This window comes from Panthera uncia, chromosome D4 (genome assembly GCF_023721935.1).
Source record: "Panthera uncia isolate 11264 chromosome D4, Puncia_PCG_1.0, whole genome shotgun sequence".
In the NCBI taxonomy this organism is placed as follows: Eukaryota; Metazoa; Chordata; class Mammalia; order Carnivora; family Felidae; genus Panthera; species Panthera uncia.
In genome coordinates this window covers 79,047,736-79,064,296 of record NC_064807.1, presented here as the reverse complement: position 1 = coordinate 79,064,296, position 16,561 = coordinate 79,047,736, and the positions used below count along the sequence as shown (strand labels likewise).

The 16,561-nt window shown below is 42.9% G+C and overlaps 1 protein-coding gene across 1 annotated transcript; it reads left to right on the top strand.

The window, feature by feature from the left end:
* The first annotated feature begins 34 nt into the window (after window positions 1-34).
* NDUFA8 (NADH:ubiquinone oxidoreductase subunit A8) lies at window positions 35-16,439 on the top strand. The gene is made up of 4 exons (XM_049628175.1): window positions 35-179; window positions 6,493-6,656; window positions 11,368-11,533; window positions 16,123-16,439. Exons 1-4 carry the CDS (start codon window positions 129-131, stop codon window positions 16,258-16,260), a joined length of 519 nt encoding a protein of 172 aa, XP_049484132.1. The 5' UTR covers window positions 35-128; the 3' UTR covers window positions 16,261-16,439.
* The last annotated feature ends 122 nt before the right edge of the window (window positions 16,440-16,561 follow it).

Sequence of the window (16,561 nt, the reverse complement as noted above, 5' to 3'; positions counted from 1 at the left end):
CAGTGCGCCTGCGTGGCCGCCCGCGCATGCGCAGGCCCGAGGTGGCCCTTGGCGGTCGAAAGGGGATTTCAAGGAGACGGGGGCGACGCGGCTGCGGGCGCCTCCTCGGGGTCGGGGCTACCGCCGTCATGCCGGGGATAGTGGAGCTGCCCACTGTGGAGGATCTGAAAGTGCAGGAGGTGAGGCTCGTCCGGAAGCCAGGCAAGCAGGGCATAGGGCTGCAGCTTTTCGGGCCTGGGCCCAGCTCCGCTTCGTCTCACTGGACTGTGGGCCCTGGGTCCCCCCACCTAATGCCCCCCGACACAGACACAGGTGGATTCCCGGACGCCCCCGGCTCAGCTCCGGGAATCGCCTCACCCCCACCCCATCATGCAGGGGCTCTGTAGAAGTCTCCTCGCCTCCCCCACCCCGACCTGCTGCAATCTGCTTGCCCTTTACGTGAATAATAGTGGTACTTTTTATTAAGCACCAGCCAGGGCCACTTTACTTCCTTTAATGTCACTTAATACTCAGTCCTCCCTGCGAAGTGAATATGCAACCCCGGGTGTTCACAGCCGAGCGAGAGAGACCGTCGCTTCTAGGTAGCCTAATCGGTACAGTGTTGGAGTGGAGCTAGGAAGCCAAAGCAAAAGGAGATGAAACTGGAGACTGGAGTTGCTAACAACCCTGGGAGGGTGTTTGGTAATAGGACATTTAGAGCATTCATTTATTCAGGAGATACCATTTGAATAATTGCCATATACACGCACACTGGAGAATAAGAGATAGCGTCCCTGCCCTCATAGAGCTTATAATCTGATAGGGAGACAGACATAAAGAGGCAGTTATAGTATAGTGAAGTTTGTGCTATGAGAAGTGAAGACAGTATAAACTAATTACAGCAAGTAGGACCAACCCTTTTTTAGAAGTCAGGTAAGGTGCTAGTTCCTTCACGTACATTAATTCATCAAAGCCTGCCAGCAACACTATGAGGTAGGATATTATTGGCCTCTTCATGTGAAAGGTAAGAAAACAGGTCCCAAGAGTAGAAGTGATTTTCCCAAAGTCATATAGCTAGGGAGTGGTGGAGCTGGACTATGACTCTAGGTCTGAGTTTCAAACCCGTGCTTTTAAACTATTGTATTATGGGTAAAAGCTCAAAAGAGTGAGAAGACTTCGCAAAACCTTTTGAGTCTAGGGAGACCAGTGCTGTTTGATGTGACTCTAGTGTTGGTGGGAATCAGCTGTTGCTGAGCCCAGAGAGAGGTACCTTGGACTGGAAGGACTGGGAAGCAGCTTCCACAAGGCCAGACTTATTTTAAGGTGACGTGGGAGGGAGAGGTTGAAGATTTTAAGGCAGAGGAGTGTCGCGGCAGGACTGGATAGTAGAAAGACCAGGCTACATAACAGGACAAGGAGGGCAAAACTAAAAATTATGTGCCAGAAATTATATCCCAGGCACTCTGTTAAGGGCTTTATCTTCATGACTTCAGTTAATCTTCTCAGATGCCTGTGAGAATGGCAACTATTATTTCCCACGGAGGCATAACTTTTTAGCTGTGTTCAGGGACTCTGGTCAAGTACATTTACGAGAGGGGAGGTTGCCGGTATTCAGTCTTTTGTTTTTTTCGTCCCACCTTGAAGCTCGGTTAGCCTGAAAGTGCTGTATTTTTCATTGAAAGTTTAATTTAATCTGAGGTTCTACTTCCTGCAAGTATTCTATATCTGGAATAATTTGCCTTTAGTGTTCATACCTTTGAACTGAAATACAGATAATTACATAAATAACTACAATGCAAGACAAAGTATGATTAAATCTATGGAAGAGGGGCAGACATGGTTTCAGAGCAGAGAGTAGGATTTGAAGCTGGATCTAAATTCTAGGCCTAACTGCTCAGTTACCTTGATTAGTCACTTGTAGCATCTGCAGACACAGTTATTTTATTTGTAAGATGAAGTGATTCCAGCTGTATAATTCTCTGAGGCTATAAAGGGAACAGAGAAAGCACTTCTCGGGCGTAATGTGGGACTTGGCGAAATGGCATTTGAAGAATAGCATTTATAGGCCAAGATGGACAGACAGGCTTTCTTAAGCGAGGGTTAGATCTGAGCGAAGGTGAAGAGATGGGAAAATGCAGGAGGCCACAGATGGGTTGTGGGGACAGTGAGTTCAGTGCTCTGAGACAGCAGCAGGTCCCTTTTTGGAAGTGTCTTGGGTGAGAAGGCTGGATCCAGAAGGCTTTGAATACTCTGTAAAGAGTTTGGGCTTTATTCTGCTGTTAAGCCTGAATCCTTCCAGGGTTTTGTCGCTAATTTGTTTCAGTAGAGTACAATAAGAATTGTCTTCTAGGAAGATCACTCTGGCAGCCCTGTGAAGAATGGATTGAAGAGAGGAAAAGAAAAGGGGGACTAGTCTTGGCAGCTGTTGAAATAACGAGGAGGATATTAATGACCCCAACATAATTGGTGACTGTCCTCACAGAGGGGAAAGAACAGATTTATGTGGAATTGATCAGACTTAGCAGTGACTTAGATATCACAGGCAGGAAAGGTCGGGGAGCCTGTCAGATCTGCAACCTGACAGTGGGACTGGGGAAGCCAGAAGGAGCAGCTTTGAGAGGCAAGTTAAACACATTTTGGACCTTGTTGACACATCCCTGTGAAAGAAGTAGTCAGAAGCTTAGGGCTGGAACCTCTTTGTACAAACTGACAATGTTGAGCAGAAATAATAGCTGATATTTTTGATGTGCTTTCTATGTGCTAGCCACTGTTCTTGATATTTTTACACGTGTGAACTCATTTAATCCTCAACAGTACTATCAAAGGAGTACAGTGATCTCCCATTTTCCATAAATTAAGTCACATAGAAGTCACAGCATAAATTACTATAGAAAGAGGTGCAGACGTGGTTAAGGAAGAGAGAACAGGACTGGAAGATTGGTTGTAGATTGTAAGACTCTTCCTGCCTCCCTTTCCACACCTGCAGACTGTATAAACCCGCTGTGCAGGGAGGCTGTCATGAGGGTAAATGAGGAAGATGCTGGAATTCTGTGTTCTTTGAGACAAAGGGAGCTGAATGAATTTGAGAGGGTATTCACAGTAAGCAGCTGGGAAGGGATGTTGTTTCTGGTGGAACTCAGCCGTCTTTGTGAAGAAGCAGGTGAGGGGACATCTGAAGTCCTTTGCCACCTCAGCGAAGGCTGTGTAATGCAAAGAGGCTTGATTGAAGGTCACAGTCTCTGGATTCCAGTTCTGCGGTTGCCACTGGCCTGCTGTGTCATCTTGGGCACATCTCTGTCCCCAGGAAAGAGATTCAGTGAGTGGTTCTTATCCTTTATTTCCCTGTGACAGAGCATATTTTACACACTCAACAACATGGGTGCCCCTAGATTTTGGTAAGACTTCTACATTTGTAGGAAAGTAGGGCAAAGAATGTCATAACCTTTTTGGGCACAATGGCTGTGAAGGCATTCGAGTGAATCAGCCATTTAAAGATCTTTTAAGGCATTGGTCAAGGAGGTAAGTACAGCTTAATTTTTTAAATATATTAAGCTTTAAAAAGTTTGAATTTTGATTTTTATTCTCTTGGCTTTGTACAGGTAATATAGCAAGTTAATGTATACCCCTCAATTAACCTAATACACTCTTATAGAAAACTGTAGGGGTGTCTGGGTGGCTCAGTAGATGAAGCGACTGACTCTTTGATTTTGGCCCAGGTCGTGATCTCACGGCTCCTGAGATTGAGCCCCACTTTCAGGCTCTGCACTGACAACGTTGAACCTACTTGGGATTCTCTTGTTTCTGGAGCTCTCTGCCCCTCCCTCCCCGCAAATCAATCAATAAGTAAACTTAAAAAAAACACAACTCTATGGGGCACCTGGGTGGCTCAGTTGGTTAAGCATCTGACTCTTGATTTCAGCTCAGGTCATGATCTCACAGTTCATGAGTTCAGGCACCCCGTGGGGCTCTGTCAGGGGCTCTGTGCTCACTGTGTGGAGACTGCTTGAGATTCTCTCCCTCTCTGTCTGCCCCTTTCCTGCTCACACGTGCGCTCTTTCTCAAAATAAGTAAGTAAACTTTAAAAAAACAGCTGTCATATAAAATTTTACCGATTTTTAAACAAATTTATTAGAATTGTCATGGCAGGTTTCACTTGTATCATAAGTTCATCTTTGCTTTGATAATTACAGCAGTTGTAACGTTAGTAGACATCGTCCTAACTATTCTCTTCCCATAGTGTGTAGATGAGTTACTCTCTTCATATTCCCTTGCCTTTTATCTTATTAGTAATTTAACCTAAGCTGTGTGAAAGTCATAAAAAATAAAATTATAAAATTTTTATCATTATAAAAATAATAATTACAACATTATTCTTACATAAAAATCCTTAATAGAATGCTTATAAATCAAATCCAGTGATATCTTAAAGCATAATGCACTGTCACAGACTAGATTTTATTGTAGCTATAGCGAGAGGTTTTTGGAAAATCTGTTAATTCTCTACATTTATGGATAAAAGAAACCTGAATTTTTCAGTCTTTCTGGAAACAACAGTAAAACAGAATCATCAGAAAGAAACTTCCTTAATGAGGACTATCCAAACGACTATATCCCAGACACCAATAGCAAATATTGAACCAAATTGTGCTTTAAAGTCTAGAAAAAGGCAAGGATGCCTACTGCCATTGCTGTTCATTTGTATTGTCCTAGAGGTTTTAGTCCAAGCAGTAAGATAGGAAAAGAGAAGGAGACAAAAAAGGATATAACTATCAGAAAAGAAGGTAGTTTTTACTTGTAAGTGGAAGTTTTTCCTCTTAATCCTCTTGTTGTTTTTTTTTTTTAAGTTTATTTATTTATTTTTGAGAGAGTGTGAGCAGGGGAGGGACAGAGAGGGAGAGAGAGTCCCAAGCCGGCTCCATGCTTAACGTGGAGCCCAGCACTGGGTTTGATCCCATGACTGTGAGATCATGACCCAAGCAGAAACCAAGAGTTGGACGCTCAACCAACCGAGCCACCCAGGCACCCCTTAATCCTCTTGATTTTGTATCAGTAAGATATGGCTAGAGAGAAGATGCAGTGTCCAAACAAGCTATTTAGGTAGTATCAAAAAGGTTAAAATACTGAGGAATAAACAAGAAATATGCAAGGTTCCTATATGAGGGAAACTATCATTTTAACCAAAGAACATAAGAATGACCTGAGTAAGAGGAGGGACGTAATATGTCTTGGTGAGAAGGCATAATTCATGTAGTCTCGCCTCTCCTGTGACTGTTGTATCGTCAGTATCTGGCACAGAGTGAGTGGCTCAACAGATGAGAGCTTTTGTGTGGTGCTTAGAGAAAGATCCTCTGGGGAGATAAAAAATTTCAGCAGAGACCTAGTGTTGTAAACATGCTCGTTCCCTTCTAATTTAACACATAACTAAACTTTGTGCAGTTCCAGTGCAAATTATTGGATGAGGGGGTTCATCTGAAAGAATAGCCAAAGCGATTTCGAAAAGGAAGAATAATGAAGAGGGCGGTCCTCCCAGACAACACATGTTCTATTTAAGTTCCAGTAACGCAAACGTTGTGGAATTGGCCCAGGAAAAGGTAGTACCGAAAAGAGGCCAGCAGAACCCTTGCTGCACAGCAATTAGACGGGCCCTGGACTGTGTGCAGCCCTCTGTGAGTGAGCTGTAACTATACTGTTTCTCAAGAAAATGAACCAACCGGAAGGCAAGTGAGAGAGAGTTATGGACTGGTGGCTACCTTGGATATAGTGTGTGATAGGAAAAAATAGAAAATTTTAGTACTTTATCATTAGTAATAACTTACTGGACTAGATGTTTTTACTGATCCTTTCCAGTCTCATTTTCTGTGACTCTATGGTCTTCTGGGAATTTTATGTATCCTATCACTTTTTTTTTTTTTTAGTGTTTATTTTTGAGAGAGAGAGCTCGCACATGCAAGCTGGGGAGGGGCAGAGAGAGAGGGCTCCCTGCTGACAGCAGAGAGCCCACCTAGGGGCTTGAACTCACTTGAACTCAGGAACCTCGAGATCATGACCTGAGCTGAACTTGGATGCTTAACCAGCTGAGCCACCCAGGCACCCCCCTGCCCCATCAGTTTTATTCCTGGAAAGGAGACTCATCAAAACTCCCCAGAGTTGGTTCCTCTCCTTCCATCACAGAAGCTTCCATCATCTTTCAGAGCTCTACTTTCTCTGTCATAGAGAGCTAAGGGTTCTGTTAGGACTGCCATTTCCTTATGTCTAAAATGGGGAGAGTAATGTCAACCTAATGAGATTATTATGAAGGTGTAGAAAATCATGCATGTGAAAAAGCTTTGTGATCTCTAAAGCAGCAGAGATCATAAAGGTTTATTATGGTAGCCCCCTATCTTTAATTTTCTTGGAGTCGGAACAAGTGCTCCCTTTGTGTTCCCTCGGCCTTCAGCAGCAGGAGATGAAGTTGAGGAAGTTGATATTCTGGTCACAGATCTGTGGGATGTCTCCTCCTGTTCCGTTCCCCAGGTGAAAGTCAGTTCTTCGGTGCTGAAAGCTGCCGCCCACCACTATGGAGTTCAGTGTGATAAGCCCAACAAGGAGTTCATGCTCTGTCGCTGGGAAGAGAAAGACCCCAGGCGGTGTTTAGAGGAAGGCAGGCTCGTCAACAAGTGTGCTCTGGACTTCTTCAGGTAAGAGTCTTTGACTTGACATCAGTGCCTGTGGGCTGAAACATCTAGGTATATGTACCTCAGTGAACATCTAGCTAATTAAGTAGAAGGATAATTTTAGTAGGAAGTGTAAGACCTTGAAGTCGGATAGACCAAGGTAAGCATGCAGTAAATGATGCAGTTAGCTTTGTTATTTGTTTTTATTATTTGGCATGTGCTTTAATATCCATGAATCTTAATTTCTAAATCATACAGGATTGTAATGAAAAATTTGTAAAAGTATGTAAAAATAACTCAGCACAGTGCTTGCTAACAGGTGTTCACTAGATTGATGCTACTATGGAACACTCAGTTATTATGGAAAGAAAAGTGTGTACAGAGTCGAGATATTAAGTAGGCCATTATGCTTAATACCATAAGTAAAACAATCCATATTGCAATTGTAGAAAAATGTTTTGACAGACTCTATTAAAAGGGACAGAAACTCCACTCGAAGGGAATTGGCTTATGTAGCTGTCAAGTCCAGAAATGGGGCTGGCATCAGGCGGGGCTGGAATCAAAGGGCTTACATAATTTCATAACTACTTGGTATCTTGTTGCCTCTCTTCTCCTTCCCCGATCTCTTAGTTCTGTTTTGTCTGTCAAACTCATTTTCAGAGAGACTCTTTCTTGCTGTGGCAGAAGTGGCCGGCAGCCATCCCACACTGCTGTGCTGCTTGCCTAGACCTGGCCCAAGAGTGTCCTTGTCCAGTGGTGTGAGCATAGGTCCCTGGCCTGAGTCTCATTGGCCTGGCTGGTCGATTTCGTATGCCTCTCTTTGAATCAGGTGTGTTTCAGGAGATAAAATGCTGTGATTTGTCAGGCCTAAAGTGGGAAGTGACTTAAATTCATCTAAACTGCATTGCTGAGAGAGAGGGACAGATTGTTCCCCAAAGAAAAATTACAAGGATGTTACAGAAGAATGGGGACTGACTGCTGGCTAGGCAAAACCCACAGATGTCCACTACAATGACGTTAGAGGGAAAAATCAAATTCCTTCACATAATAGCTCTTCTCCTCTTTTGCTTGGTGTCTTTGTCCACATGCAAAGATATTTTTGTGGTTAAAGTCACAGTGTGTCGTTTAAAATTCATTTTTCTGAAACCATGGGGAACATTCTTTCAAGTTGCTAGATTGTCTTTGTGATCACTTTTAATGGCTGTTTAATATTCCACCAGTAGGTAAACCAACCATAATTTACCTGTTACAAAGTCATTTTTAATCCCATTTTTAAAAAAATGTTTATTTTGAGAGAGAGCATGCACACACGAGTGGGGGAGGGCAAAGAGAGAGAGAGAGAGGGAGAGAGAGGATCCCAAGCAGGCTCTGTGTCGTGCGCAGAGCCCAACGCAGGGCTCGATCCCGTGATCCTGGGATCATGACCTGGGCCAAAATGAAGAGTCGGAAGCTTAACCGACTGAGCCACCAGTTGCTCCTAATTCCAGATTTTGCTTGTTTTAGATAAATCCTCAGTGGTTACCTTTGTGTGTAGATCTTTTTCTCTTTTTAAGTAATTCCTTGGCATAAATTTCCCAGAAGTGAGATTATTCTGTAAAAAGGCTTTGAATGTAATTTATGGCTTTTGAACTATAGTTGCCATTTAAAAAAAAATTGGGTCAGTTTATGCTGCCCTCAGCACTATATCTTGTTGTACCTCACCAGCATTGCATATTATTTAAATATTTGATAGATACAAAATGGTGTTTTATTCTTGCTTTGGAATTTGCATTGGTTTGATTGCTAACAAGGTTGAATGTGTGTTTATTATTTAAATTTTGCTAAGAGAACTTTGGAAGAACATTTCTGCTTTGGCCCAGAGGTAGTATATTTAAATGTGACATGTTGGGATTTCACAAGCTCCTGAGGTGCCCAGCCGCCTCCGTGAAAGGGATTTTTCACTGCTGATGTTGCTCTTTGCAGGTGTTTGTAGGCAATTGTTCGTTGGGTGTGGATACCAGGGTAACGGGGTCCAGAACTGAGACTAAGTACTGTAATAGTGCTAGTTGCTCTCCCGCTGCCCCCATGCTGGAGGAATAAACCACTTGTACTGGAAACAGTAGGCTACTACCAAAGTGATTGTCAAGTGAGGTGGGTGCAATTTTACGTACCGTGGACGTTGTTCTGGTCGGTGAGGCTAGAGGCAATTCAGAAAAGCTCCCTGAGGCTTTGATATTCCTCCTTCCTTCCTGTTGCACACCCTGCCACCCACAGGTTACACCAGAATCCCTACTGGTTATGGAGCACCTAGGTGGCTCAATTAGTTAAGCGTCTGACTCTTGATTTTGGCTCAGGTGAGATCGAGCCCCAGGTCAGGTCTGTGCTGTCAGCATGGAGCCTGCTTAGGATTCTCTCTCTCTTTCTCTCTCTCTTTTTCTCTCTCTGCCCTCACCCCCACATGTGCACTGTCTCTCTCTTGCTCTCTGTCAAAACAAATAAAGAAGCATTAAAAATAAAAGAAAGAAGGAAATTGGTGACATTGGTTGCTTCCTAGCAGGGAAACCCAGCAGGAATGGAAAGCAGATTTTTTACTGTGCATTTCCTCCAACCCATGTCTGGGGTTCTTCCCGAGCCATGTTAAATAAGATTCCTGTGTTGAGTGTAGCTAGATTCTTAGAGTATGACCAGTAAGCACTTCCAAATTATGATTCCATTGGGGGAAGGAGGTGCTATGCGTATCTTGCACTGCCTCATGTATGGCTTTTACATAAAATAATGGTATTTTATTTTTCCTTGGATTGGCATTTATTGGATTACTAGCAAGGCTGAATAGTAAGAGAAGGGGAATTTTGTAAAATAATTGAGGCTTATACACAAAAGTTACTTTTTCTTCAACCATGTTTTGGTGGTCACAGAATTAATGAATTATATGCTACCTCCTTTTATTTATTTATTTATTTATTTATTTATTTTTATTTTTTATTTTTTTATATATAATTTATTGTCAAATTGGTTTCCATACAACTCCCAGTGCTCATCCCAACAGGTGCCCTCCTCAATGCCCATCACCCACTTTCCCCTCTCCCCCATCCCCCATCAACACTCAGTTTGTTCTCAGCATTTAAGAGTCTCTTATGGTTTGCCTCCTTCCCTCTCTGTTACTTTTTTTCCCCCGATTCCCGTCCCCGCTGGTCTTCTGTTAAGTTTCTCAGGATCCACATATGAGTGAAAACATATGGTATCTTTCTGTGCCTGACTTATTTCACTTAGCATAACACTCTCCAGTTCCATGCACATTGCTACAAATGGCCAGATTTCATTCTTTCTCATTGGCAAGTAATATTCCATTGTATATATAAACTACAACTTCTTTATCCGTTCGTCAGTTGATGGACATTTAGGCTCTTTCCATAATTTGGCTACTGTTGAAAGTGCTGCTATAAACATTGGGGTACAAGTGCCCCTATGTATCAGCATTCCTGTATCCTTGGGTAAATTCCTAGCAGTGCTATTGGTGGGTCATAGGGTAGATACTATTTTCAATTTTGGGGGGAACCTCCACACTGTTTTCCAGAGCAGCTGCACCAGTTTGCATTCCCACCAACAGTGTAAGAGAGTTCCTGTTTCTCCGCATCCTCTCCAGCATCTATTGTCTCTTGTTTTGTTCATTTTAGCCACTCTGACTGGCGTGAGGTGATATCTGAGTGTGGTTTTGATTTGTATTTCCCTGATGAACAACGTTGAGCATCTTTTCATATGCCTGTTGGCCATCTGGATGTCTTCTTTAGAGAGGTGTCTATTCATGTTTTCTGCCCATTTCTTCACTGGATTATTTGTTTTTCGGGTGTGGAGTTTGGTGAGTTCTTTATAGATTTTGGATACTAGCCCTTTATCCCATATGTCATTTGCAAATATCTTTTCCCATTCTGTCGGTTGCCTTTTAGTTTTGTTGATTGTTTCCTTTGCAGTGCAGAAGCTTTTTATCTTGATGAGGTCCCAATAGTTTATTTTTGTTTTAATTCCCTTGCCTTTGGGGATGTGTCAAGTAAGAAATTGCTGTGGCTGAGGTCAGAGAGGTTTTTCCCTGCTTTCTCCTCTAGGGTTTCCTGTCTCACATTCAGGCCCTTCATCCATCTTGAGTTTATTTTTGTGAATGTGCTACCTCCTTCTTAGCAGAGAGCACCAAATGTAATTTAACTTTCTTAATGACAAGGATGAATCTGTTTTTGTTCAGTCCGTTAATAGAATGAGGACTTTGAGCTCTGGGGAGTGTGGGGTAGTTTGCCTTGACACTGAATGACCCCGGGATCTTCTGCTTGTTAGTATGTGTATTTGCCTTGTATAGTTCTGTCTCTTCCTTTGCCATTGTCCCTCATGCCCATCTCGGATTACGCCTCCTCTTCTAAATTTGGTAGACTGATAATCTTTAGAATTGGATATAAAGAAAAGAATAGGTAGGCCCTAAGTGAGGAGTGCTCTGAGTAAAATCTATGTGCTTAGACCAAATTTTTTTGGCATTTCAGTTCATTTATTTTTGGTACATAAAGAAATTAGGTCTTATTCCTTAGAAATCTTTTTTTACATGTTGCTTCTCATCCTGAGGATCTTAAGTTGTCTTGTAAGTGAAGTGAGAGCATCTGTTATCATACCTTTCAAAAAGGAAGGTTATGCATTTGAGGTCTGTACCTATTTCCCCCCACTTTTCTGTTTCTCATTATTTTGCAAAGAGCTACCCCGACCTAGCCCTCTTTTCCAGGCAGATAAAGCTTCACTGTGCGGAGCCTTTTACCGAATATTGGACCTGCATTGATTACTCCAGCCTGCAGTTACTTCGTCGCTGTCGCAAACAGCAGGCCAAGTTTGACGAGTGTGTGCTGGACAAACTGGGCTGGGTGCGACCTGACCTCGGAGAGCTGTCCAAGGTAAAAAGCGCTCCTGCTGGGGGTTTCCCCCTCTCACTGAGGGGTGGGGGAGGGCAGGAGGTGGTCAGAGAGGGGTCTCTGTGAGTAAAGATATGATGGGAGAAATCTGTGTTTACCAAACAGGTTGATGAGAGGGATTAAACACAACCCAGAAGGGAATTTATTTAATACAAATATTCCTTTAAATAGATCTTCTGGCATGTGCAGATTGTTTGTTTAAAATTAGCTAATTGAAGAACAGAAGGGAGTAGATGAGGATAAACACAATGTTGGGGCACCGTCAATTGAAAGCATTGAGGTTATTACAGAATTCAGAGAACAAATAGGATCGAGGTTATGCCAGGTTCTTCAGGCCACATTTATCAGGACCTAGGATTTTTAGAAGTATTTCCCTGTAGTTTAAAATGTACGTTTTCTGGGGCACCTGGTTGGCTTCATTGTTTAAGTGTCTAACTCTCAATTTTGACTTTGGTCATGATCTCACGGTTTGTGAGTTTGAGCCCCGTGTCCTGGTCTGCACTGGCAGCAAAGAGCCTGCTTGGGATTCCCTCTCCCTCTCTCTCAAAATAAACAAACATCTAAAAAACATAAAAAGCATGTTTTCCTACTCTTTTTTCTGTATTTCTTGTCTCAGTCATGCCACCACCATCTGTGGAAACCTCAGAAACCTGAGTGTCTTTTCTTCACGTCCCACTCTTTCTTCCTTTATACAGTCGTCAGTTCCCGTAGGGGAACATCTCCTAGATTAGTTTTTGAATCCTCTCACTGTCCCCACATCTTGGACAGGAGTTCTTAACTTGGGCTACGTGAACTTCTGGGAGGGGAGGGTGGTGCAATTCAGATTTTAGAAGACACTGTATCACCTGAAATTGAAGAATTGAGGATATAATTATGTCTCCACTATAGGCATGATCTGTATGGAAAATAAAGACCACTTAAAAATTTTTTTTTAAGTTTATTTATTTATTTATTAAAAAATTTTTTTTAACATTTATTCATTTTTGAGAGACAGAGACATAGTGTGAGCAGGGGAGGGGCAGAGAGAGAGGGAGACACAGAATCCAAAGCAGGGTCCAGGCTCCAAGCTGTCAGAACAGAGCCTGACGTGGGGCTTAAACTCAGGAACTGCGCGATCATGACCTGAATCAAAGTTGGATGCTTAACCGACTGAGCCACTCAGGCGCCCCTTAAGTTTATTTTTAAATTATTTTTAGTAATCTCTGCACCCAACATGGGTCTCGAACTCAAGACCCCAAGATCAAGAATTGCATGTTCTTCCGATCGAGCCAACCAGGAAGTCCAAACACCACTTTTCTTTTTAAAACTTCATGGGCTTACTCTTGCTTGCAGTGTCCTGGCTTGCAAGGCCCTTTGTGATCTGACCTGTCCTTGCTTCTTGAGCCTCATCATTGTCCCTTCCCTCTGGGACAGATAGGTGGCAAGGTGGGGGAAAACTCAGGTTTGAATGGAGGCAGATAGTACTACCGATCACTATGGGATCCTGCACAAATTGCCAACTGTTTCTCGTCCTACCACATCTACAAAATAGGACCAGTATTCATACCCAGTTTTCTGTGAGGTTTAAGCTTGAGAGCCCTTGTGAATCTCTGGCCTAGTGCCTGGCATGTGGGCCCACAATTAATCTTTATTCCCTTGCCTTTCTGTATAGCATCTATGGATGGTTGGATCTCAAGCTTGGGGTCACAAGTAGACAAATGACTTAACAGTTTTGTTTTGTTTTTTGTATCCAGTCTGATCTCTTCAGATGGCTTCTTTTGCTGTCCTGAACAAATTGCTTTATTTATTTATTTATTTATCTATTTATTTATTTATTATTTATTTAATCTGTAAGCTTTTTTGCTCTTTTTATGTTCATCGCAAACAATAATTTTTTTTAATATTAAATATAATTTATTGTCAAATTGGTTTCTATACAACATCCAGTGCTCATCCCTGAACGAATTACTTTAAACTGTTGATAATTCTGAGTTGGAAAGCGGCGGGACCTACAGATTTAATAATGAAAACAACCTTTTCTCATTTCTGTCTCTCAAGAAAGGAGAATCAGCAAATCATGCTGATGAGAAAGCATACTGATTCCTGAATCTTTGTGTCAGCCATTTTAAAAACCTATGAAGTATTGGTGTCCTCTTTTCAAAAGTTTGTTTCTTTAAGAGGATTATCAGTTTTAGTCCTACTTAGAATCAGAATCCAGTCTCTTCTTAGAAAGGTAATGACCAGTTGGATAAAGCCCACGTTTTACCTTCATTTACTTCTGCCTTCTGCTTCCTCCAAGTTGCCCTCCTCTCCTTTGCTCTGACCAGTTTCCACTCACTCTTCTGCCCTCAGCTTAGATGCCAATGTCCTTTGAGGTTTCCAGCCTTCCTAGGCATCCTGATAATGTTAATATTGAAAATAACTTTTGGCGCTTAACCATAACCTGCTATGCATCAGGCTCCAGACTGTGTATTATCCTAATAGCGCTGTAAGCTAATAGCCCCATTTTAGAGATGGGAAATTGAAGGTCAGGTAGGCTGCTCAAAGTTGTGTACCTAGCAATTAGTTTGACCACATGCCTCTTCTCCTTTTCTCTTGGTATGGTACAGAAGAGAAAGTTGTTTTGTTCTTTCCACAGTAATTTGTCCTTTTAAGGGGTCTGTTCATTACTTTAAGTTTGAGAAACATTTTTCTAGATTGATTTCATAAATATTGTAACTTCCTGAAGGGAGCTTCACGTGCCAGCTGGAGGCCTTTGACTCTGTCAAGCAGTAAGGAAGCATTAGTGATCTCTGTGGCAGAGAGATGAGAACACTGTTCTAAAAACAAACAAAAAAAGACTCTGGATCTGTAGTCAGAAGACTTGGGTCCCAGCTCTGGCTCTGACCTGTAGTGTGTGTCTTTATCATAGGCAAGTTGGCCTCCTTGTTCTGATCTGTGGACTATAGATAATAATGCCTCACAGGGCAGTTATAGTAATAATTATGCTGTTGTCTTCCTGAAAGCTCCATTCACATTGAATCGTTTTTGGATTTGTGCACATGGGAAGACTCATTAGTCATATAACATGGAGTGGCTCGAAGATCAGACCACTAGATAACAAGACTATTAATAATTATGGCCTTGTCTTTCCATTTCTCTGCATGTTTCCTCATCTTTAAAGGGAGGACGGGGGCGCCTGGGTGGTTCAGTCAGTTAAGCATCCGACTTTGGCTCAGGTCATGATCTCATGGTTCGTGAGTTCAAGCCCTGCATCAGGCTCTGTGCTGACAGCTCAGAGCCTGGAGCCTGCTTCGGATTCTGTGTCTCCCTCTCTCTCTGCCCCTCTCCCGCTCATACTCTGTCTTTCCCTCTCTCAAAAATAAAAAAAAATAATAAAATAAATAAATAAATAAATAGAGGACACTGGGGAGCTTGGGTGACTCAGTTGGTTAAGCATCGGACTCTTGATTTCGGCTCAGGTCATGATCTCAGGGTCCATGCTGGGCATGGAGCCTGCCTAAGAATCTCTCTACATTTCATGCGCTCTCTAAATTAATTAATTAATTAATAAAAAGAACAATTTCTGCTGGCTTCTGATGGAGGTTTTTGTGACCGTCGAGGATAATGTGGACGTGACCACCTTCTACCTGTCTCCCTGTTGCCATTGTGCAGTGCTCCACCATCTTGCTAGGCCTGTTGGCTCAACTCTCCCAATTCTGGTCTTGCCCCTCTCCAGTCTAGCTTCTGCACCTTCCAGCCTGCAGATGTGCTTGAGTGGCTTCCCTGCTTCAGTGACGTCTGTCACCCTTGAGTTAAAATTCAACCACTTGTGTACATCATTCAGTACCCTTCATCGTCCGGCCCTGTCTACCAGTGTAGTATATTACGTGAAAGCACAGGCTTTGGAGTAGGCAGATCTGGCTTTGAGCACTAGTTTTTCCACTGTTAGCCAGGTGGCCCCAGGAACCTCTGGAAAAAGGCCTCAGAGGAGTGTGAAAATGAAATGTAATCGGGAGCCCAGCATCATTTCTAATAAGTGCTTGGTTAGGTGCTTCATCTCCCTCCATTATCCAAGCAGCCTTTGGCCATTCTAAGGACATGCCTCTCTGTCTTCCCATGTACTGTTTACTTAGAATGTCTTTCCCTTACTAATCTTCTGCTGGCTCATGGTTATCCTTTTAAGCTAAATGTTACCCCCCACGAAATAATAGTTCAGGCCCCTGTCCTTCAGGATGGGTTACGTGTACAGAGTCCTTGCTCCCCAGCACTTAGTTCATGCCTCAGTTATGATAATTCGGTCGGGAGTCTTGGTTGATTTTCTCGTCTGGCTCCCTCAGACTGTGAGCCCCTCGAAGACAGTGTGTATCTCGTTTCCTGCTGTATCCCTAACTTCTGCCACATGAAATGACCCAAAAAAGGCTTTCTTAAATGTTTGTTCAAGAAGGCTTTCTTAAATGAGTTTAAATGTGGTTTGCTGGGGCTTGAGAAAAGAGGGGTAGTTGGGGCAGCGGGAGCAGAGAGGAAACGCTGGGAGGTGCGTTCTTGGTCACAGACTGCTCCACCTGACCTTCAGCCTTGCCTCTTGCTTCTGTCCTCTTCGCTCCTCACAGGTCACTAAAGTGAAAACAGATCGACCTTTACCGGAGAATCCCTATCACTCGAGAGCAAGACCGGAGCCCAACCCTGAGGTAGAAGGAGACCTGAAGCCTGCCAAGCATGGCAGCCGCCTTTTTTTCTGGACCATGTAAAGATGGGTCCGTGGCCCACACTCAGTCACACGCCTGGACGACTGCTGATGAAACTCCCGTGCAGTTTGCATCGACTGATAGAGTTCTTTCCGGGATCAGAAACTTAACAAAAAAGTTAATTTATGTGACTTGGCAGTTATTCTATACCATTTCCTGGCCATTAAAAATTTTAAAGGAAACAGTTGTATTTTATTATGTTTTATATAACCTTTTGGCCTTTAGAGAGGACTTCCCTTTGCTTGTTCTTCTTGTGGTCCTGCCTGTTCCTCTCTCTTCGCTTTAAGTCGGCGATCACCAGCGT